The 21,025-nt window shown below is 38.1% G+C and overlaps 1 protein-coding gene across 1 annotated transcript in view; it reads left to right on the forward strand.

The window, feature by feature from the left end:
* LOC107651925 (leucine-rich repeat-containing protein 14-like) overlaps window positions 1-20,770 on the forward strand; it is a 35,273-nt gene extending 14,503 nt beyond the window's left edge. The window contains exons 5-8 of the mRNA XM_016432062.2: window positions 3,070-3,239; window positions 10,740-11,145; window positions 14,603-15,229; window positions 19,391-20,770. Of these exons, the coding sequence (XP_016287548.2) occupies window positions 3,070-3,239; window positions 10,740-11,145; window positions 14,603-15,229; window positions 19,391-19,931 (1,744 nt within the window). The 3' untranslated portion in view covers window positions 19,932-20,770. The remainder of the gene's footprint in view (window positions 1-3,069; window positions 3,240-10,739; window positions 11,146-14,602; window positions 15,230-19,390) is intronic.
* Window positions 20,771-21,025: the final 255 nt, after the last annotated feature.

Raw genomic sequence — 21,025 nt, forward strand, 5'->3', positions numbered from 1 at the left:
GTACTTGTCCTCCCTAAACAACCCCATATACACTACAAAAGGTTTAAGTAACTTGCCCAGGATTACATAGCTATAAATTGTCTGAAGTCAGATTTGAACTCACCAAGAAGAATCTTCCTAACTCCAGGCCTGGTACTCTATGCACTTCGGGGGGAGGGAGGGAGGGAGAGGGAGAGGGAGAGAGAGGGGGGGGTAGAGGGGGGGAGGGGGAGAGGGAGAGGGAGAGGGAGAGAGAGGGGGGGGTAGAGGGGGGGAGGGGGAGAGGGAGAGGGAGAGGGAGAGGGAGAGGGAGAGGGAGAGGGAGAGGGAGAGGGAGAGGGAGAGGGAGAGGGAGAGGGAGAGGGAGAGGGAGAGGGAGAGAGAGAGAGAGAGAGAGAGAGAGAGAGAGAGAGAGAGAGAGAGAGAGAGAGAGAGAGAGAGAGAGATTATCCTTTAATACCCCAACTTTTCAGTTACCATGAGCTATTCCTCCATTTCCCCTCACCTACACTCAAGGCTGGTTGTATCCTTATTCTTGCCATCCTCTACATGAGTTCTGAGAGAGAGGGAGAGAGGGAGAGAGGGAGAGAGGGAGAGATTATCCTTTAATACCCCAACTTTTCAGTTACCATGAGCTATTCCTCCATTTCCCCTCACCTACACTCAAGGCTGGTTGTATCCTTATTCTTGCCATCCTCTACATGAGTTCTACTTTAATTTTCACAAACTCTGAAATTCCTTTATATGATTAGAATCTTTTTTCCCCTATTTTTTAGGGAATTTAGGAAATTTTATTTCCCTATTCCTTATGAATCCTAACCTTATTCTTTGTAACTTCCATGTCCTCCAACACTCATTTCTTTCTCAGACTATCACCTTTCCTCCCTTCCATATATTGCCCCTCAACCCTATTCTCTGCTATTGAATTCCTTATACCCTGTCATCTAACATCACCTTCCAAATCCCAATCCTGCATTACTCCCACCAGCTGCTTTCTTCACTCCTATTCAGATGTGGCTTAAATAGAACTGAAGAAAATTATAAAATTGAATTGATTTGGTCTATTTCAAATTTAAGTTATGTCATTTCATTTGGAAACTCATTGCAGCACTTTTCCTAATAATTTTGCTATCCCACTCAGCACCATGGCTATTCCATACTCTTCATTCCTCCTCAAGCCTCCTACCCCACCCCTTCTGTTACTGTCAGATTAAGGAACTTGCTACCTAGTTAACAAAAAAATTGAGGCTACTGGATGAGAGGTTCCTTTTCTTTTTTTCTCATCTCACAGCCCTCAAACTTCTTCCCTACATCCTCTTTCATTCCTGACTCTGAAAAGGTAGCTTTTCTCCTTGCCAAGGGCAAGTCCCTCTCTATGAACCTTCCATCTCAATCTCTTTAATCTTCTCCAAAAGATACCCCACCATCATTTTGTTCATTCTTAACTTCAGTCTCTCCTTATTTACCAGCTCCATTCACACATAGTCTTCTCCAGAATCTGCTTGATCTTGACCATCCCCTCTACTCATTGTCTGATATTTTCTTCCTCTTTTAGTCTAAACTCTTCAAGAAAGCTGTCTATACTATGTTTCCATTTCTTCTCCCCTTCTTCCCCCACTTTGTAATTTGGATTCAAACCTAATCATTCAATTGAAATTGCCCTCTCCAAAGTGGTCATTAAGTGGCCACTTAATGGCCAGATCTAATGGATTAGACAGACTGTGACATGTTATTTGCCAATGACGACAGGTCTTAGGAAGTCTTGTCATGAGAATCTTGCACGTTCTAGGATCTTAATAAGCAGGTGCTGAGTTTGTCTGAAAAGGATTGCCATAGCTAAAGCATGAGAAACATCTTGAGAAAAATTTAGGGACTCTGCCTCCTTTTTCTCTTCAAAGAAAATTATCAACAAAAATCTCTCCTTTTCTCCTTGTCATCCTTCTTTCCTCACTTGACCTGCCCTCCCCAACTCAGCCCACTATTGACAAAGAAATTATTAATTATTTCTACTAGCTTTTTAGTTGATTCTCTAGGATTCTTTAATCTGCAAAGAGTGATAGGTTGGTCTCCTCGTTGCATTTTTAATACCTTCAATTTCTTTTTCTTCTTTGATTGCTATGGCTAGTATTTCTAGTACAATGTTAAATAATAGAGGTGATGATGGGTATCCTTGTTTCACTCCTGATCTCATTGGGAAGGTTTCTAATTTATCCTCATTACAGATGATACTTGCTGGTGGTTTTATTTTTTTTAACTCTCACCTTCCATCTTAGAATCACTACTGTGTATTGGTTCCAAGGCAGAAGAGTGGTAAGGGCTAGGCAATGGGGGTTAAGTGACTTGCCCAGGGTCACCCAGCTAGGAAGTGTCTGAGGCCACATTTGAACCCAAGACCTCCCATCTCTAGGTCTGGCTCTCAATCCACTGAGCCACCCAGCTGCCCCCTTGCTGATGGTTTTAAATAAATACTATTTATTATTTTGAGGAAGGGCCCTTCTATTCCTATACTCTACCACTGGCAAAGAAAGAAAAATAAAACCTTTGTGACAAATATGCATAATCACACAAAAAAAAATTCCAGCCCTGGACATATCTTAAAAATCTCAAAATGCACTGGGTCTATTACCTCTTTACCTAGAGATGAGTGGCATGTTTCATCGTTTGTCCTCAGACATATTTAAATATATGCAAAGCAATCTTTTTTTCCCTTTGGCATCTGGCACCTCTACCTATAAGATCCTTAGAAATATTTTTAAACTCTTCCTCCTTTACCTCATTTTACCCTGCACAGAACCAAGCCTGTAGGAGACTCTCAGAAACATGGTGATTGGCTGGTCATACCTTTATCTCCACAAGTTTGTCATCTTCCCCTAAGAACCACCAGGCATCTGGTAGATTTATTCCACCAATTCATTCCCTTCATCTCCCTTAATTAGTGCCTGTGGGATTAGCAAGCCCCTATGGACCCAAACCATTGAATGGTGAAGGAAATGTCAACTAAATAGGTTAATATTGATTAGTCAGTATAAGGAAAGGAAATCCAGGTGTAGTCTCTTCAGCTTCTAACATTAATAATGGAATTAGCCACAGGTGTCTGAGCGAAACACTAAGGGAGTATAGGCAGGAAGGCTATAAATTAGAAGGGCCCCAGAACAAGAGTTCAGTGTGTCCTCAAGTGATCCTCAGAGAACCCTCGTTAGTCTATGTCCTTTTTGGCCATCACACTTTTATTTTCGGAGTTCTCCCTGGGAAGTCTTCAGGTGAGCGGATGGTTGTCGGGCATTCTCAGTGCAAAGACTGAAGGGTCTGGGTATTGAGAGGTAACATCTGTTAGTGAGAAGGAGGAAGAGAGAGAAGCAGAAAGTCATCAGTTGTGGCTTCGAGGGTGGTTCTGTTGTAAAATCATTGTCACTATGGGGAAATCTTTTTCTATTTTGGGGGACTTGCTTTTTCCTCTTGTTTAAAGTGAGAATTGGATTCGGCAGACTCTAGTATTTTTTCCAGTTCTTTGGCATCTTAATATTCTTTGGAATGAAGTGGAAAGTGTCAGGCTCCCTGAGAATGGAGAAAAGGTATTTGAGGGACAACAGGTGAAGTGGAAGTGGTCAGGGAACTAATAGGGAAAGGCTGAGAGGAAGTAGATCATTTTCCCCAAACATTTTCCCTTTTCAAAATTAATGAACATATTTATATATGGTTTTAAGCTCTAGAAACTGCCTTTCCTCATCAATCAGTGAGGGAGGTAGAATAAATTTTGCTGTCTTCATTTCACAGACAAAAAAACAGAGGCTCAGAGACCTTAAGCAACATACTTGACATAATACAACTAATAAAGTGTCTGACTTGGAAACAAGTCTCCTGACTTTTAAGAAGAGTGTTTCTTATATGCTAGGAGGCTGACAGCAATGTTATTTAGTTGTGATAGTAAGTTTTTTTAGACTATGCTTTGATAAGGGATTTTAAAAATCTAATGACTTTTTTCTAAAAATGGGAAGCAAAGAGAGAAATCTGGAAGATGTTTCCAACTCTGCCCAAGAGATGGGGCAAGATGAGGGAGTAGAAGCATCTGGCTAATTGGAGTTAAACCTTTCTTGCCCCTTCCTTCCTAATTCTAATTTTATTAATTGACCAAAGAGGCTTGTCAGAGAGGAGTTAAGGCAGACTGTAAAGAGAGGTATCAAACGAAATTCTACTTACTAAATATTTGTTAAGCATTTACCATGTGCTGGATACTATGGATACAAGGACAAAAGAATAGGTGGTCCTTACCCTCAAGATTTGTGTATACACAAATTTTATGTTTTACTGGTGAGGGGAGTGAAGAGATAAAGCATATATACAGACACAAAAATGTAAAGTCAACTTGGCAGGGATTTTCCAATGGGAAAAATACTTTTTGACTTTTTTTTTTTTAACACTTACCTTCTGTCTTAGAATCATTAATGTGTCTTGGTTCTGAGGCAGTAAGGGCTAGGCAATGGGGGTTAAGTGACTTGCCTAGGTCACCCAGGTGGGAAGTGTCTGAGGCTAGATTTGAACCTAGGACCTCCCATTTCTAGACCTGACTCTCAATCCACTGAACCACCTCACTGCCCCCAACTTTTTATCTAAAATTTTGGGGGGTGTCATGGCCTTCTTTGGCACTCTCATAAAGCCTATGGGGAAAAAGTTTTTAAATTATTTATCTCAGATTAATATTTTTAATTGTAAACTAGAACAGAAAGGATTACAAAAAAACTATATTGAAACAGTTATCAAAATATTTTAAAACATTTGATAGACCCTCGGTTAATAACCCCTGCTTTAAATGTTTTATTTGTAGCTTAATACTGAAAATCAATACAATCAATAGATTTGCTTAATTTCTTTTTAGTTAATTTCAATGAATTAAGTATATCATAACTGTTTTAGTCACTCCCAAGTTATCATCAGGTTTGTTTGTGATCTCTGGGCTGAGGACAGCCCTTCCCAAAAGAGGCTTCTTTTTAGGCATTATGCTCTCACATCAGAGTAAAACTCTGGAAAAAAGTCTCTACAACAGCATACATTTAGCTCATTTCTAGAGTTCCCTCAAAAGAACTAAACAGAAAACCTAGAGGGATATTCAGTGTAAAAAATGTTTCAGTTATTGGATATTTATTCCCTTCACCATTCAAGAAATACTTAACACAAAAGACTTAGAAACATACGTTAGTGAAAAATAAAGCCTAAAATGATAATTTGATATCATCATTATTAAAAAAACTGAACTCCAAATTCTCTTTCCAGCCCCACTTCCATCCATTGAGAAGGCAAGCAATATGATATCAATTATACATTTGAAATCATACAAAACATATTTTCATTTTAGACACATCACAAAAAAGAAAAATGAAGTGAGAAATTCATATTTCAATTGGCACTGAGTTCCATAAGTTCTCTCTTTGAAGGTGAATAGTATTTTTCATCACAATTCCTTTTGAATCACTATATTGATCAGAGATGCTAAGTCTTTCACAGTTCATCATTATTACAATGTTGATTTTCTTGCACACAATGATATCTTGGTTCAACTCTTCTCACTTTGCATCAGTTCATAAAGGTTTTCCCATGTTTTTTTTTTTTTAAACCACCCTCCTGATCATTTCTTATAGCTCAACAGTATTTCATCAGTCATATGCTGAAACTTGGTCAGTCATTCCACAATTGATGGGCATCCCCTCAATTTCTAATTCTTTACCCCCAAAAGAATTGCTATACATATTTTTGTGCATACAAGTCCTTTTCCTTTGATCACTTTGGGGTACAGTCCTAGAAATGATATTGCTGATTCAAAGTTTTATAATAGTTTTATAGCTCTTTGGACATAGTTCCAAATTATTCTGAAGAATGATTGGACCAGGGGAGCATAGACTAGCTTATCTATCTAGGTTTGTCTAATCTATGGATAAGGGAAGAAGAGAGAGAGCATTATAGGATACAAAATGGATAATTTTGATCGTATTAAATTTAAAAAGTTTTGCACAGACAAAACCAATGCAGCCAAGAGTAGAAGGAAAGCAGAAAACTGGGGAAATTTTTATTGCAGCTCTTTTTGTGGTGGCAAAGAATGGGAAACTCTTGGAGAATGACTAAGTTGTGTTATATAATGAGTGGAAGACTATCATGCTTTAAGAAACAGTGAGCAGGAAGATTTCGGAAAAGATATCTGGACTTACATAAACTGATGCAAAATAAAGTGACTCAAACCAAAGAAACATTGTTCACAGTAACAGCAATATTTTTCAATCAACAATTGTGAATGACCTAGTTATTCTCAGCAATACAGTGATCCAAGAAAATCTCAGACTTATAAAGAAAAACGCCATCTGCCTCCAGAGAGAGAACTGATGGAGACTAAGGGCTAAGCAATGGGGGTTAAGTGACTTGCCCAGGATCACACAGCTAGGAAGTGTCTGAGGTCATATTTGAACCTAGGACCTCCCATCATTAGATCTGGCTTTCAATCCACTGAGCTATACAGCTGCCCCCAGAATATTTTTAATATGACAATAGATAACTTCAATTTCTTCTAAAAACTACCTGTTGATATGCTTTGACAATTTATCAATTGGTAAATGATTCCTATTTTTATAAAGTTGACTCAGTTTCCAATATATTTGAGAAATGAGGCCTCAATCCAAGAAACTTGCTGTAAAACTTTGATATTACTGCATTATCTATGATAACTTTTAGCAAAATGTAGTTTCCTGATCTTTTTAATTAGATCTATTTTTGCTTTTGTTTTGTCTGAGATCATGATTGCTACCACAGTCTTTTTAACTTCAACTGAAGCATAATAAATTCTGCTCTAACTCCTTATTTCAACTCTATGTGTGTATTTATATTTCATGTGTGTCTCTTATAAACAGTATAATTTTGGGTTCTGGTTTCTAATCCCTTCAACATCCACATATGTTTTATGGGTGAGTTCATCCCTTTAATGTTCAGTTATGACTGCTGTGTATTTCCTCTGTCCTGTTTTGCTCTGATAATCCTCTTTTTTTATCCTGCCCCTCCTTAAAAGTCTGTTTTGCTTCTGACTACTGCCTCCTTTAATTTTTCCTCCCTTTTATCATACCTTTCTGCTTTCTCTTATCTACTTCTCCCCCAATTTCCCTGTGGGGGTAAGACAGATTTCTCAGCTGGATGTGTATATATATTCTTCCCTCTATGAACCAATTCAGATGAGAGTGAGATTCAAATATTGCCTGCATTCCCCTTCCAAATCTCCCACTATAAAAGCTTTCCTTCATATGCATCATTTATGTGAGATAATTTTCTCTATTCTACATCTCCCTTCTCCCATTGCATTCCTGTTTCTTGCACTTTTTTTTTGAGATGATCCTAACTCACATCCATGCCTTCTGTCTATGTAGTCTCCCTCTATTAGAGGGGTCCCTTTGCTAACTCTGGGTACAAGATTCTTGTTGTATTGCCCATATGGAGATCCAGGTTGCATCCTGGGTATCAGTCTCAGGGTGAGAAGAAGCACTAGCAATCACCAGCTTGTGACCAAAGGTGAGCAGGGAACCCTGGTCACAGTACCAAAGTGGAAAAGAGTACTTGTGGTTACTCACCAGATTAGAGGCTGAGAGAATATTAAAAACATCTGTTCTTAGATCATTCCACCTTGGAAGAACTGAAAGCTTATGATCCCAGAGCTAACTCTGAAGGCAACTGCACAAAGAACCTGAAGCTTGCAATAGTGCTCCCTTCACTACATTTATAGAGCCCAACGTTAATAGTCTCCTAACTGTCCAAATAATGATAAAGTTTTTAGGAGTTATATGTATTATCTTCCCATATAAGAATATAAACACCTTGACTCTGAGTCCCTTGGGAGTTTTCTTTCATAATTAACTTTTTATGCTTCTCTTGGGTCTTTGAATGTCATATTTTCTATTCAGGTCTGGTCTTTTCATCAGAAATGCTTGAAAGTCCCCAGTTTTATTAAACATCTGTTTACCCCCCTCAATAATTATACTCAGTTTTATGTGAAGATTATTGTTGGTTGAATCCCAACTCTTGCCTTCAGGAATAGCATATTGCAAACCCTCTGTTACTTTAACATGGAAGCTACTAAATCTTGTGAGATTCTGATTATGGCTACATGACATTTAAATTATTTCTTTCTGAATGCTTGCAAAATTTTCTCCTTGACTTGGAAACTCTGGAATTTGGCTATTATATTCCTAGAAGTTTTCATTTTGTTATCTCTTAGTAGGTAATCAATGGATTATTTCTATTTTAATTCTCTGATTCTAGGATATCAGTAGTTTTCTCATATAATTTCTTGAAATATGCTATCTAGGCTCTTTTTTTAAAAATCATGGCTTTTACATAGTCCAATTCTTTTTTTTCATTTTTCATTTTTTATTTAATTTAGAATGCTTTTCCATGGTTACATGATTCATGTTCTTTTCCTCCCTTCCTCCTTACCCCTCCCAGAGCCAACCAGCAATACCACTAGGTTTTATATGTATCATTGTTCGAAACCTATTTTCCTATTAATATTTGCAATAGAGTGATCATTTAAAGTCAAAATCCTCAATCATATCCCCTAGAACCATGTGATCACTCAAATGTTTTTCTTCTGTGTTTCTACTCCCAAAGTTCTTCCTCTGAATGTGGATAGTGTTCTTTATCATAAATTCCTCTGCATTGTCATGGGTCATTGCACTGCTGCTAGTAGAGATGCCCATTACATTCGATTGTACCACAGTATATCAGTCTCTGTGTACAATGTTCTCCTGGTTCTTCTCCTTTCACTCTGCATAAGTTCCTGGAGGTCTTTCCAGTTCACATAGAATTGCTCTAGTTCATTGTTCCTTTCAGCACAATAGTATTCCATCACCATCAGATACCACAATTTGTTCAGCCATTCCCCAATCGAAGGGCATCCCCTCATTTTCCAATTTTTTGCCACCAAAAAGAGTATGAATATCAATATTTTTGTATAAGTATTTTTCCTTATTATTTGTAGTACAAACCCAACAGTGGTATGGCTGGATCAAAGGGCAGGCAGTCTTTTAAAGCCCTTTGGGGATATTCCCAAATTGCCTTCCAGAATGGTTGGATCAATTCACAATTCTACCAGCAATACATTAGTGTCCCAATTTTGCCACATTCCTTTCCTATTACTTTCTTTTGCTGTCATGTTGAACAATGTTAAGTATGAGGTAGTACCTCAGAGTTGTTTTAATTTCCATTTCTCTAATTATAAGAGATTTAGAACACTTTTTCATATGCTTATTGATAGTTTTGATTTCTTTATCTGAAAACTGCCTATTCATGTCCTTTGCCCATTTATCAACTGGGGAATGACTTTTGTACAATTGATTTAGATCCTTATAAGTTTGAGAAATTAGACCTTTGTCAGAGGTTTTTGTTATATAAATTTTTTCCCAATTGTTGCTTCCCTTCTAAATTTTGGTTACATTGGTTTTGTTTGTACAAAACTTTTTTTAATTTAATGTAATCAAAATTATTCATTTTACATTTTGTAATCTCTATCTTCCTTGGTCTTAAATTATTTTCTTTCCCATAGATCTGAAAGGTATGTCTGGCACCTTGCATGGTACCGACACACATGCACTGAATGTATATAATTGAATTAATCTTTATCTGTGACCATACAACATACTATCAAGCCTCTGTGTCCCTGATTAGGTTTGCCTCTCTAACAGGAATATTCCCTCATGTTTGCTAATGAACTCATACTTGTCTATTAATGCCTAGATCTAGTCTTTCTCTTTTCAGGAAGCCTTTGATATTCTCTTCCTAGTCCCTTGACCTCCACTTGGTGAGAATCTTCTTCCTTTTAATTCATAGACTATATTTGTTTTCTCATGATCAAGTGAGATAACACCAGTAAAGTGATTAGTACAGTGTTTTCTGTGAGGATGAAGGTTTCATTTTAGCTCTATCTGTAGCCTTACCCAGCACAGGGCATTCTGCACAGTAAGTGTTCCAGTGAAAAGTCCAAAATGTTAGAGCAGACAGAATAAGAAGTGATGAAGCGGACTGTAGGAGCCTTCTCCATAAGAATCAATACTGACATGGCTTCAGAGCTAAATGATGGGTTCCTGAGCTCTACCAGTAGAAGGGACTAGGACAAAAGAAATGATGGGTCATGTGGAGAAGATGAGATGAAGGCTAGTGTAGGAGTAAAAATGAATAAATATTCCTGGTATTTAAAAGTATATAGAATTTTAATAATCAAAATGAAAAGGGATTCTTTCAGTCAAGTGAGCAGAGCAAAGAGAGCCAACGACTCACACCTGCAGCGCTTTACCAAAAGCACAAGCTCCAAAAAAGAGCTCCCCAGTGTGGGTCTCAGCCAAATTTATCTCCCAAGCCTCTGTACGTAAAATGAGGATGTTAATGTAAAAGGATGCTGGGAATGTAGCTCGGGTGTAGCAAATTTTCCACCTGCACACTAGAGATATAGAACATCCTGGAATTATCCCAACCTGAAAAGAAAGAACTGTAACACTAACTTACAGACCATCCACAATGGTGAGAGTAGAGGAAGAAAGGTGAAGCCCAGCATCAACCCAGAACTTTACCACACAGAGTAATCTCTAAACAAATGTCTGGCCAACTGCAGGTTAATGACTGTGCTAGAAAAACAGATCCAATGGTTACCTGGAGTGGCACGAATGGGCATAGGGAAGTGGGCTAGAGGCTTCACATCTTTAGAAATGATTTCTCACTTCTATGGCCTTTCCCTTTGGCAGGTGCTTACCGGTTCTGTGGGTTGGGTCCAGATTCCCTCATCCCAGCCATGCACTCTCTGCTGTTCCTGAGTGCCTGGCAGGTGGTGCAAGATGAGGTCTCTGCGTGCCAAGCTTTGGATTCTCTGCCTTGGAACTTGTATCATGTCTTATTCAAGGTGGCTTTCAGGGATAAGAAGACATCATTTCTATCGAGTCTGGTAAAGAGGTGGCCCTTCTCAAAACTCGAAGTTAGAACGTTGCTGCATACATGTCGCCAACCTCACAAGGCTCTTTTTAAGAAATGTCCAGATTGCCGGTGGACCCTCCCACAGAATGATTTTGGCAAGACTGTTTTTGACGTTATCATCCAGGGAGTAACAAGCCACATAAGGAGAGCAATAGATCATCCCCAGGAACTCCCACACAGGTTTGTTCTTGGAATATGTGGGAAGGTTTTGTTTGGTTAAGATATTTTTAAAGAGAAATGTGAAATCTTATTGAGATTTTTTTGAGGTTGATATGCCTACCATACAGCAAATAAAGATGTCTAGCAGGAAATTGAAAATAAGGAACTCCTGATTATAAATGGCATCAATCAAGCATGAAGCAGTATATTAGAGTTAGCCTCAAAGCCATGAAGGCTTGGATTCAAGACCAACCATTGGCATGCTAGGATGTGACCAGGTCACTTAATCACTCAATCCTTTGGGCCACTCTGGCCGTAAGTGGCCCAGAAGAAAAGGGTGGCTTACATTAGTTGAGGGAATTTACTGATGACAAGATTAGTCTTGTTCCTATCCCTTTGGGGTACTGTGTAAGGAAGGCACTTCTATAAGAATAAAAAAGTTGTTATTTCTGCCCTTAAGGAGCTTACACTCCATCAAGGTTAGCAACAAGCATGTTTCAGGACATAGGAGGCAATCATTTTTTTTTCTCATTTTGGGTTGAGAGAGGTAGTTGAGTTTAACAATCCAGGCCTCCTGCAGAAGATGATGTTTGTGTAAAGAGAGTAACTCAGTGATGGCATTCAGTTGTTTTAGTCATGTCTGACTTTTCCTGACCCTTTTGGGGGTTTTCCTGACAAAGATACTGGAGAGATTTGATGTTTCCTTTTCTGCTTATTTTACAGAGAAGGAAACTGAGGCAAACAAGGTTAAGTGACTTGCCCAGGGTCAAATAGCTAGTAAGTATCTGAAGCCAGATATGAACTTAGGAAGATGTATCTTCCTGTCTTCAGGCCAGGCACTCTCACCAATTAGCTGTTCCCCTGGCACCTCAGAGAGCCATTCCATATAACAGCAGCAAAAATTTAAAGACAAAAAAAGGTGGAAAAAAACCAGCATAATTGATGAATGTATTGACAAAGCTTAAAAATTGAACATTTATGGGGTGGTGTAAGAGTATCTTTTCGTATCTTTCCTTTCAAGCCATGCTTGCTCTTTGTAATTTTACCACATTCCTTTTTTTTTTTTGAAACCCTTACTTTGTTGCCTTAGAATCAATACTGTATATTGATTCCAAGACACAAAAGTGGTAAGGGCTAGACAATGGAAGTTAAGTGACTTGCCCAGGGTCACACAGCAAGGAAGTATCTGAAGTCAAATTTAAACCTAGGACCTCCCATCTCTAGGCCTGGATCTCAACAAATGTTTCTATAGATGACATCCTCATACACTTTTCAACCACAAAAACTTAGTTTTTAAATGTCCAGTTAATTGAGATGACTCCATAGAATTGTATTTTAAGACAAAATATGCCCTTGGGCAAGTCACTTAATTTATGCCTCAGTTTTCCCAACTGTAAAATGAAGGTAATAATAGTACTTGCTCTCCAAGATTGATGTGAGAATCAATTGAGATGATATTCGAAAAGCATAATAGGAGTTTAATAAATGCTTATTCCATTCCATTCAGAGCATGTTTTCATAAGATTGTTAATAGTTGGCAATTTTATGAAGAACTATTTATCTTTTAACTGCTTAATAATTTGTGGATAGTGAGGGGGCAGTGGATTGAGAGTCAGGCCTAGAGTCTGGAGGTCCAAGGTTCAAATCTGACCTCAGACACTTCAGAGCTGTGTGACCCTGGGCAAGTCACTTGACCCCCATTGCCTAGCCCTTACCACTCTTCTGCCTTGAAGCCAATACACAGTATTGACTCCAAGACAGAAGGTAAGGGTTTCAAAAAAAAAAATAATAATTTGAGGATAGATTCTGGTTGTAGATAGCAGTAGATGCACATATGTATGTGTACAAATATATCCAATTATGTGTATGTGCATTTACATACATACAAATTGCAGTTTGGTTCTTATCAAATTGACTGAATTCTCTATACCTTTTGACCCAGAATTGCTACTACTGGGCATATATGTGTGTGTGTATGTATATGTGTGTGTATATATATATATATATATATATATATATATATATATATATATATATATATGTTTCTTATATACCAAACCCTTATCTGAAAAATCTGGCACAAAGATTTTTCCAGTTTCCATGCCTTTTCTTATTCTAGGTGTAGGAAGGAAAGAGAGGGATGTGGGTAAGGATGTAGGTTTTTTCCTTACTTGTATCTTAACTCATATCTCTTTCCTTCCTACATAGGTGCATTAATTGTGTTAATGCAGAAATGTTCCATTTTAATGTAATGAAATGTATCTGCTTTTTCCTTGGTAATTCTCTCTACACCTTGGTTGGTTAAGAATAAAAATTTTCCCATAGTTGTGAAATGTTTAAAATGTTTCCCATTTAATTTTTCATTAATCTTTTAATATTCAGGTCATATCTATTTAAAATATTGTGTAGAACAGAAGTCGGGTGAAGGGAAATGCTTGTTGGTTAGTAGATGCCTCTAGGATTTGGGACTGAGTGAACAACACAGGTCATAAATATCAAAGTAGAAGGGATTTCTGAATGTGAATGGTAACAGTAAAAAGAAATGAATGGAGGCCAATGAGTCTTTAGAATCCCCTACCAAGACTGATGAATCAGAGTAGGAGACAAGGCAATAGCAATATTGAACAGGATGCAAGGATGCATGGGAATCTAGACATAGGTCTTAGTGAGTGCCCAAAGATACAATCGGGTTTTTTAAGCCTAAAGGAAGTATATTAATTATGGAGCAGGTACTGCAGAGGTCTCAGGGAAAGGGGTAGACACAATGGGAGTAGAATATTTGGGGAAGGGGTTGAGGGAATGGGAGATGTGAATGAGGAAGCAAACAACTGAATTTTGGGGAGAAGGTTGTATTATTTAGTAGTTGGGGGATTCAATTTCACTGAAATGGGTAAAGTAACATTGGATTGGAATATACTGACTACTGGGGAATGAAAGCAGACAGCATGCATGAATGAGGAGAGAGCCAATGGTAAAAACAGATGATGAAAAAATTCTATGTCTGCCCTTAAGATCTAGCCAAACCCTTAATTTCCTGGTTTCGTGACAAGGAATATGGCTCTTACCTGGGAGATATTCAGAAATTTATCTCAGACATGATGCAGGACATAAGTCTCAGTCCTGAAAAACACAAGCCTGGCTGTGTTGTTGTCCTGGGGCTATGTGGGAGCAACATGTGTTGTGACCTATAGAAAATAACCTTGCAGTTTAGTGATACCTGTAAGTTGATGTTAGAACCTGGGCAGTTGTCTATCTCCATGGGGTGGTGGAGGCTGGATTTGTCCAGTAGGGTCTGCCCTGAATCCCCACTCTAGCTATCACCTCTCAGTCTATAACAAAGTTGGTTCTTGTTTTTGTTGAACTTTTCCTGGTGGGGAGAGAGTTTTTTCTGGGTCTGGTTGGCCCCTGGGCTAAGAGTAAACTGAAGTCCAGGAGGGATTTCTGGACCATGATCTAAATTATCTTGTCCTTGCTTTAGGAGGCTATGGCAGCTGGATATTACTGGATTCCTCAATAATGAATTTGGTTGGAATATCTGGTTCATGAAAATGTGGACCAATTCATTGGACCAGGCACGAAACTGTATCTTCCCCAACCAAGACACATTGGGGCCACAGAACCAGGCCATGGGCCAGGCCAGGAAAGCACATCCTTCCCCAAGAGTTCCTTTGGAAGCATGTGTGGATCTCCTGGTGGACCTCCAGGTGGCCTTCCAGTCCCAGGGATTTCTAAGGGCAGCTTTCCAGGGCAATAGAAACAGCCCTCTGCGCCTGGTATGTCGGGATTTTTGGAATGCCGATCTTACTGCTCAGGCCATTGCAGGATTTCTGGATCTTCTTGACACTCCACCACTCCGAAGAGTAGACCTGGGATTTAGGGAAATGGACTTCTTGACAGCAAGGTATTCAGTGGCACAGTTGGCTAGGTTCGAAAACTTAAAAAGCTTGAGACTGTGTCATTTTGATATATGTGGAAATTGGCAATTGGATCCTATGAGAAAGGAAGATTTTTACTACTTTGCTAATGAACTGAGTGATCTGAGACAACTTAAGGAGATCACTATGTGCCATTTTCATCTTTCAGGCCAGGTCCAGACTCTACTCAGGTGAGTGGGCTCATTGGTCTCTAAAAGTTGGGAAAGTCTCTAAAAGCTGCTAGTGGTTGTATCTTATGACAGAAGATACACTGTAGTCTGATAATGGGAGAATTATGCAGAGTATATGCGATGTAGCTAGGTGGCACAATGGGTAGAGTGCCAGACTTGAAATCAGGAAGATTTCATGAGTTCAAATCTTGTCTCAGATACTAGCTGTGTGACTCTGAGCAAGTCACTTAATTCTATTTGCCTCAGTTTTCTCATTTGTTAAATACAATGAGCTAGAGAAGTGCTGTGGTCAGGGTCCAGCCTCACTCCCAACTCCAGGGTCCCCGACAGGTGGTGAACAATCAGTCAAAATAAATAAAATAAATAACAAATGGAAGACAGCTTAATCATAATGGCCATGGGATTGCTTTGCATCTCAGCTGCTCCGACATTCCCAGGCTTGGGATTTATTTTTATATCCATATTCTTGGCATGCAGATACACAAAATCAAAGAGATAATTGGAAAAGTGATACATTAACTTTTAACAAATCACTTGATTAGCATTCTATATTTTTGTATTGTGATTACAGACAGAAAGGTTGCACACAAGATAAATGATTTCGCCACATTACCCTGTAAGAAGTTTTGAGCTTACAAACAATCAAGGAAAATTATGTATTGCTTTTAATAAAATGGAATAATTAATCAGCAGTTCTTAGAAGACAATTCAACAATCATACCATAGGGGCTGAGGGGTCTGGGAACACAATTCAAATTTAGACTGGTGGCTTCTAGGGAGTTACTGATTCACTGAGGCATACGGAAACTTGATGTACTTGTACTTATCACTTGGGCTTCTATGATTTGTGTGCTGGCTTCATGAGAAAGTTTTGGGCTTGGCCTGTAGCTGTGGTTTTGCTGGGAATTATGTACCTAAGTAAAAGTTAACCCATGATAGTCTTTTGGGATTGGGTTTGAGGGTCTGATCTTTTGGTGATGTTTTGGGGAATAAGGGTACAGGTGTTTTGCTCTTGCATTATTTCTTTTGAGACTAGGGGGAATAATAATCATGTCAATTCATAGGTAAGGGGCATTGATGAAAGAGGTCATGCAAGGGGGATAGAGTAGGCAGTCACATCTCACCAAGGACCACTCTGTGGTCTCCCCAGCTACCACGCGTGACTCTGTCAAGGCGTTGTGGACTGATGGCCCCCAGCAGAGAAGGAAATGGCAAACCACTCCAATGTCTGCCAAGAAGACCCCAAATAGGGGCACAAAGAGTTGAACATGCCTGAAACGACTCAACAATAATAGACAACATGTGCATCTGAATTGCTGTTGCTAGCTTGTTTCTCTCCTTGAGAGCTTCTTGTTCATCTTTGGATCATATATCTAACAGAGTCAAGATGACTGATATAGAAGACTTTGGTGGATAAGGAGCCATAATATTAGAGCCCCAAGGGGTGAATTAGGTGACCACATTCTCTAGGGACCCTAACCTCTGTGAGTGTAGTGGCCCATTTGGGGAAGAGCTACACCTGCTTTGTTTTAGGTTTGTGAAGCAGATTTTCAATTTTATGTAATTTCCATTTTATCTCATGTAATCTCCTCTATTTCTTGTTAGGTCAAGAATTCTTTACTTATCCATTCTTTCGAAATGTATTTCCTTTCCAAAGGCCTTTATTGTCTTTATGATGTGACATTATATCTAGGACATTCATCCATTTGGAGGTTATGATGGTATATAATTGTTTGTCTTAACCTAATTTCTGCTAAGATGCTTTTTGGTTTCTAAGGAATTTTTGTTAAGTAGTGTGTCCCCTACTCAAATGGTTGGAGTCTTTGTGTTTGTTGAATGTTATATTGTTATGCTGCTTTGTTTTTTGTATGTTCAATTTCATTAACAAATTAACTTTTCCACTTTTTAGTCAGAACTAAATCATTTCATGATTTCTACTTATACTATTGTTTAAGATATGATACTCTTAAAGTTCGTACCTTTTAACCCCCATTCCAATATTTTCCTTGAGATTCTTGATCTTATTTTTATTTGAATTTCATTTTTTTCTAGTCCCATAACAAACATTTGGTAGTTTGGTTGGCATGGCATGTAAAAATATCACTTATTCTACTGACATTGCCTAAATATGCACAATTAGGAGCTGAACAATTATATGTCTAAATTTCTTTAAAGAATATTGGTTTCTTTATAGTTTGTGTCTTAGTAGATGGATTCCAAAATAGTTGTGTCAAATAGAATTTCTCTCTTTGGCGGTGTTAGTAATAAAAAAAATCATGTGAGCTTATTTTATATCCTGAAATTCTGTTGAACTTAATTTCTTCAATTAACTTTAGCTAAATCTCTAGACTTCTATAAATAGAATATTATGTCATCTGCAAAAAAGCAATAGTTTTGCTTGTTCTTTCCCCATACCTTCTCTTCTTTTTTTTTTAATTTTTAAAAAACCCTTACCCTTTTGACTTAGAATCAATACTGTATATTGGTTCCAAGGCAGAAGAGCAGTAAAGGTTAGGCAATAGGGGTTAAGTGACTTGCCCAGGGTCCCACAGCTAGGAAGTGTCTGAGGTCAGATTTGAACCTAGGACCTCCTGTCTCTAGACCTGGCTCTCAATCCACTGAGCTACCCAGCTGCCTGTCTTTTTCTTGTCTTATTATCATGACTAACATTTCTAGGACTGTCACTTAACAGTAGTGATAACAAAACTTCTTGTTTTACCTGTTCTTTGAATAAGTCTTCTAGAATTTCTCCATTACATATAATGAGAATTCTTTGGTTTTAAATAAATATTATTTATCATATTTAGGAAAGGGCCATTTCCCTCTAGATTTTCTAAGTATTTTTTAATGGAAATATGTTTTGTCAAGAGTTATGTTCTTCTTTTACTAATATACTCTTATGGTTTTTGTTTTAATTATTAGTATGGTTATCAACATAGTTATTAGTGTTTACAATTTTTTTTTCTGGGGCCTTGAGGTGGCACAGTGGATAGAATACTGGACCTGGAGTCAGGAAGACTCATCTTCCTGAATTCAAATCTGATCTCAGACACTTAATAGCTGTGTGCCCCTGGGTAAATTACTTAACTCTGTTTGCCTCAGTTTTTTTCATCTGTAAAATGAGAAGGAAATGGCAAGCCACTCTAGCATCTTTGCCAATAAAATACCAAAAGGAGTCACAAAGATTCAGACGCAACTGAAATGACTGAACAAGAAATTTTCTTTACATTTTTACCAAACTTGCTTTCCTAACATAATTCCTATATTCTTTTACTTCTAAACCCTAAAATCTTCAGTGTTTTTAGGGGCATATAAGACCAGCTGCTGCTATAACACTTTCAGAGGTCCTAGTGTATCCCATAATGAATTTTTCCATTCTTATCAGAACTTTATCATTCTTATCTCCATGCCTCCATTCTTAACCCTTTGGGCATCTCTGGATCATCTCTGTTTGGTCCTTCTAGGTTCATAAGTACTTGTCTCAGCCAGGTTTTTATGGAAGACCCTTTACTTAACTGCTCAGAATTAACTTGGTACCATGTTCTAGTCTTAATTCCTAGTGTTGCATAAGACGGAGCCCTTGGAACATCCTTTCTTCCCAGAAGTCCATGTTAGGTATATTATACTAAATTATGAAGAACTTATAAGAACCTTCCATTCATTTCTAAGCAAGATACAGATCCAAAATGGTCTTAGGCTTTGATTATCTTTGTCCCTTCCAGAGGGACCCTTCCTGTGTCTCCCATTCAAGTTACCCTACCCCTTCCAGATCAATTTTCTTATGTTTCTCAGGATCAATATTTCCCATTTGTTCACAACATCTGACAGCAGGATTTTTTCTTTTTGCTCTTTTCCTATATGCAAGTCTTCTTTTTTACTATAAGTTTCATTAAATAGTCATTAAATGAACTTTTTGTTTTAACTTTTTTGTTTAGTCCTTGGTATTATCCATTTTCTATGTTGGCGTGTATTGCTTTGGCTCTATGCCCTTAACTTAGTCAAAACTTAAATCTCCCAACAAGAAGTCACAAATATCCAGCAGAGGTGGGATCTTGTGTAAGCTGGAAGTTTTTAACTTGGCATTGGGATAGGAGTAGAGCTAGAAATAGATCTCTGGATTTCAATGGATAAATTATATCTTTATTTTCATTTTCTTTTCAGTGGCATTGAAGGTTCCCTGGAGAGCCTTGAATTGTCGAGCTGCTCTTTGGCCAATGAAGACCTCGTCTACCTGGCCCAGAGCCACCATGGGGCTAATCTTATGAAGCTGGACCTCTCAGGCAATAACTTAACAGACAAATTGGATGCTTTCCTGGAATTACTAGAAGCGGCCTCAGGCTCACTGGAATCTCTAAATATTACAAAGTGCTATCTTCAGGACATTCACTTTTATAAAATCTTGCCAAGCTTGTATAAATGCAAGAGATTGGCCCATCTTGGTCTGTTTGGAAACCTTCTCTCCAGTGAAAGCCTGAGAGCTCTGAAGGAGCCATTGCAGCAGAAACTGCTTAACCTGAAGACAATGTCACTTTCAGTCTTTTCAGACAACTTGACCCAGCAACTTCCTTTACCCTCCGACCATGAGATCCTTTCCCCTCTGTCGGATCAACTGAACGAGTTGTTACTCATAACAGAACAGTCTTTCACTGAGTGTCCTCGTACCCGTCCCTTTGACCTGGGTGATCATTTTGATATAGTATAGTGGACTTATTATTATCAGGGATGGGAAGAACTTCCAGTCATATCTGGATAGTAAGATTAGTTTAATTTCTGCTTTTATGAAAAAATTTTAAATTATTAATGTTCATATCAAAGATCTGCAAATGTATAAATTAAGGAATAATTCTCACCTAAAACCTATATTTTACATACAAGAACCACATAGATGAACAGAAACTAACAAATGTTTGATTAGTACTTTTTAATCTCAAATTAGACTCAATGTATGTCATCATTCTACTGATTTTTGTACAATTCCCCATAACTTACTATAGTTTCTTTGATGCTTCTGTTAGTTTCCATCTATCTGTCTGCTCCCAAATAGATATATAACATATATGTACCCATACACATGTTTATATGTCTATGTACATACATATATACACATACATATAAATCTGCCTCAGCTACTTTTATAATGCTTAATTTTTATCCCTTGTTAGAAATGTTTATATTTTTTGCTATGATAAATAAACTAGCTATTGGTATTTTTGCATTAAAAGCTTCATTTGCATGACATTTTTATTAAGAACAGACCTAAAAACAAAGGAAATTGCAAAGAAAATTACTCTGGGTTTGATCTTGTGAGAATTTAACACCAATTTGCACCCCTTTCCTTGGTACAGTAAGATCACCCTTAGAGTGTTTCTCTAGTGAATTGGATTTCCATTCAGCCCCCACCCTTTAATTGGGTTAATAGCAAGGCTTGAGGCTTATTTGTATAAGGAGGACACCTCATGGCTCCCTGGCATCCAGGAAGATGCTTGCTCCTTGTCCCACGTGACTCCTGTCATCTGGAAGATTGGCCTCTGATCTGGATTGAGGTCAAGTCTGTCCAATAAGAAAGACCCAGAAAAAGTGACATCACTGGAGGTATATAAGTTATGGATTTAAGAAGCAGCATGCAGAGCTCACTCTTTTGACTAAGCAACTCACTCTTCTAGTGGAACATCTAGGTGAACAGGGACATGAAGTGAGTAGTGATCTTGGGTTAGCTAAGCAACTGACCATGTGATTATGCCTTTTTTCTCTCCAACATGCCTTCACTATTTAGTAATTATAAATTAATATAGTCTC

Source organism: Monodelphis domestica, chromosome 3 (assembly GCF_027887165.1).
Source record: "Monodelphis domestica isolate mMonDom1 chromosome 3, mMonDom1.pri, whole genome shotgun sequence".
Classification (NCBI taxonomy): Eukaryota; Metazoa; Chordata; class Mammalia; order Didelphimorphia; family Didelphidae; genus Monodelphis; species Monodelphis domestica.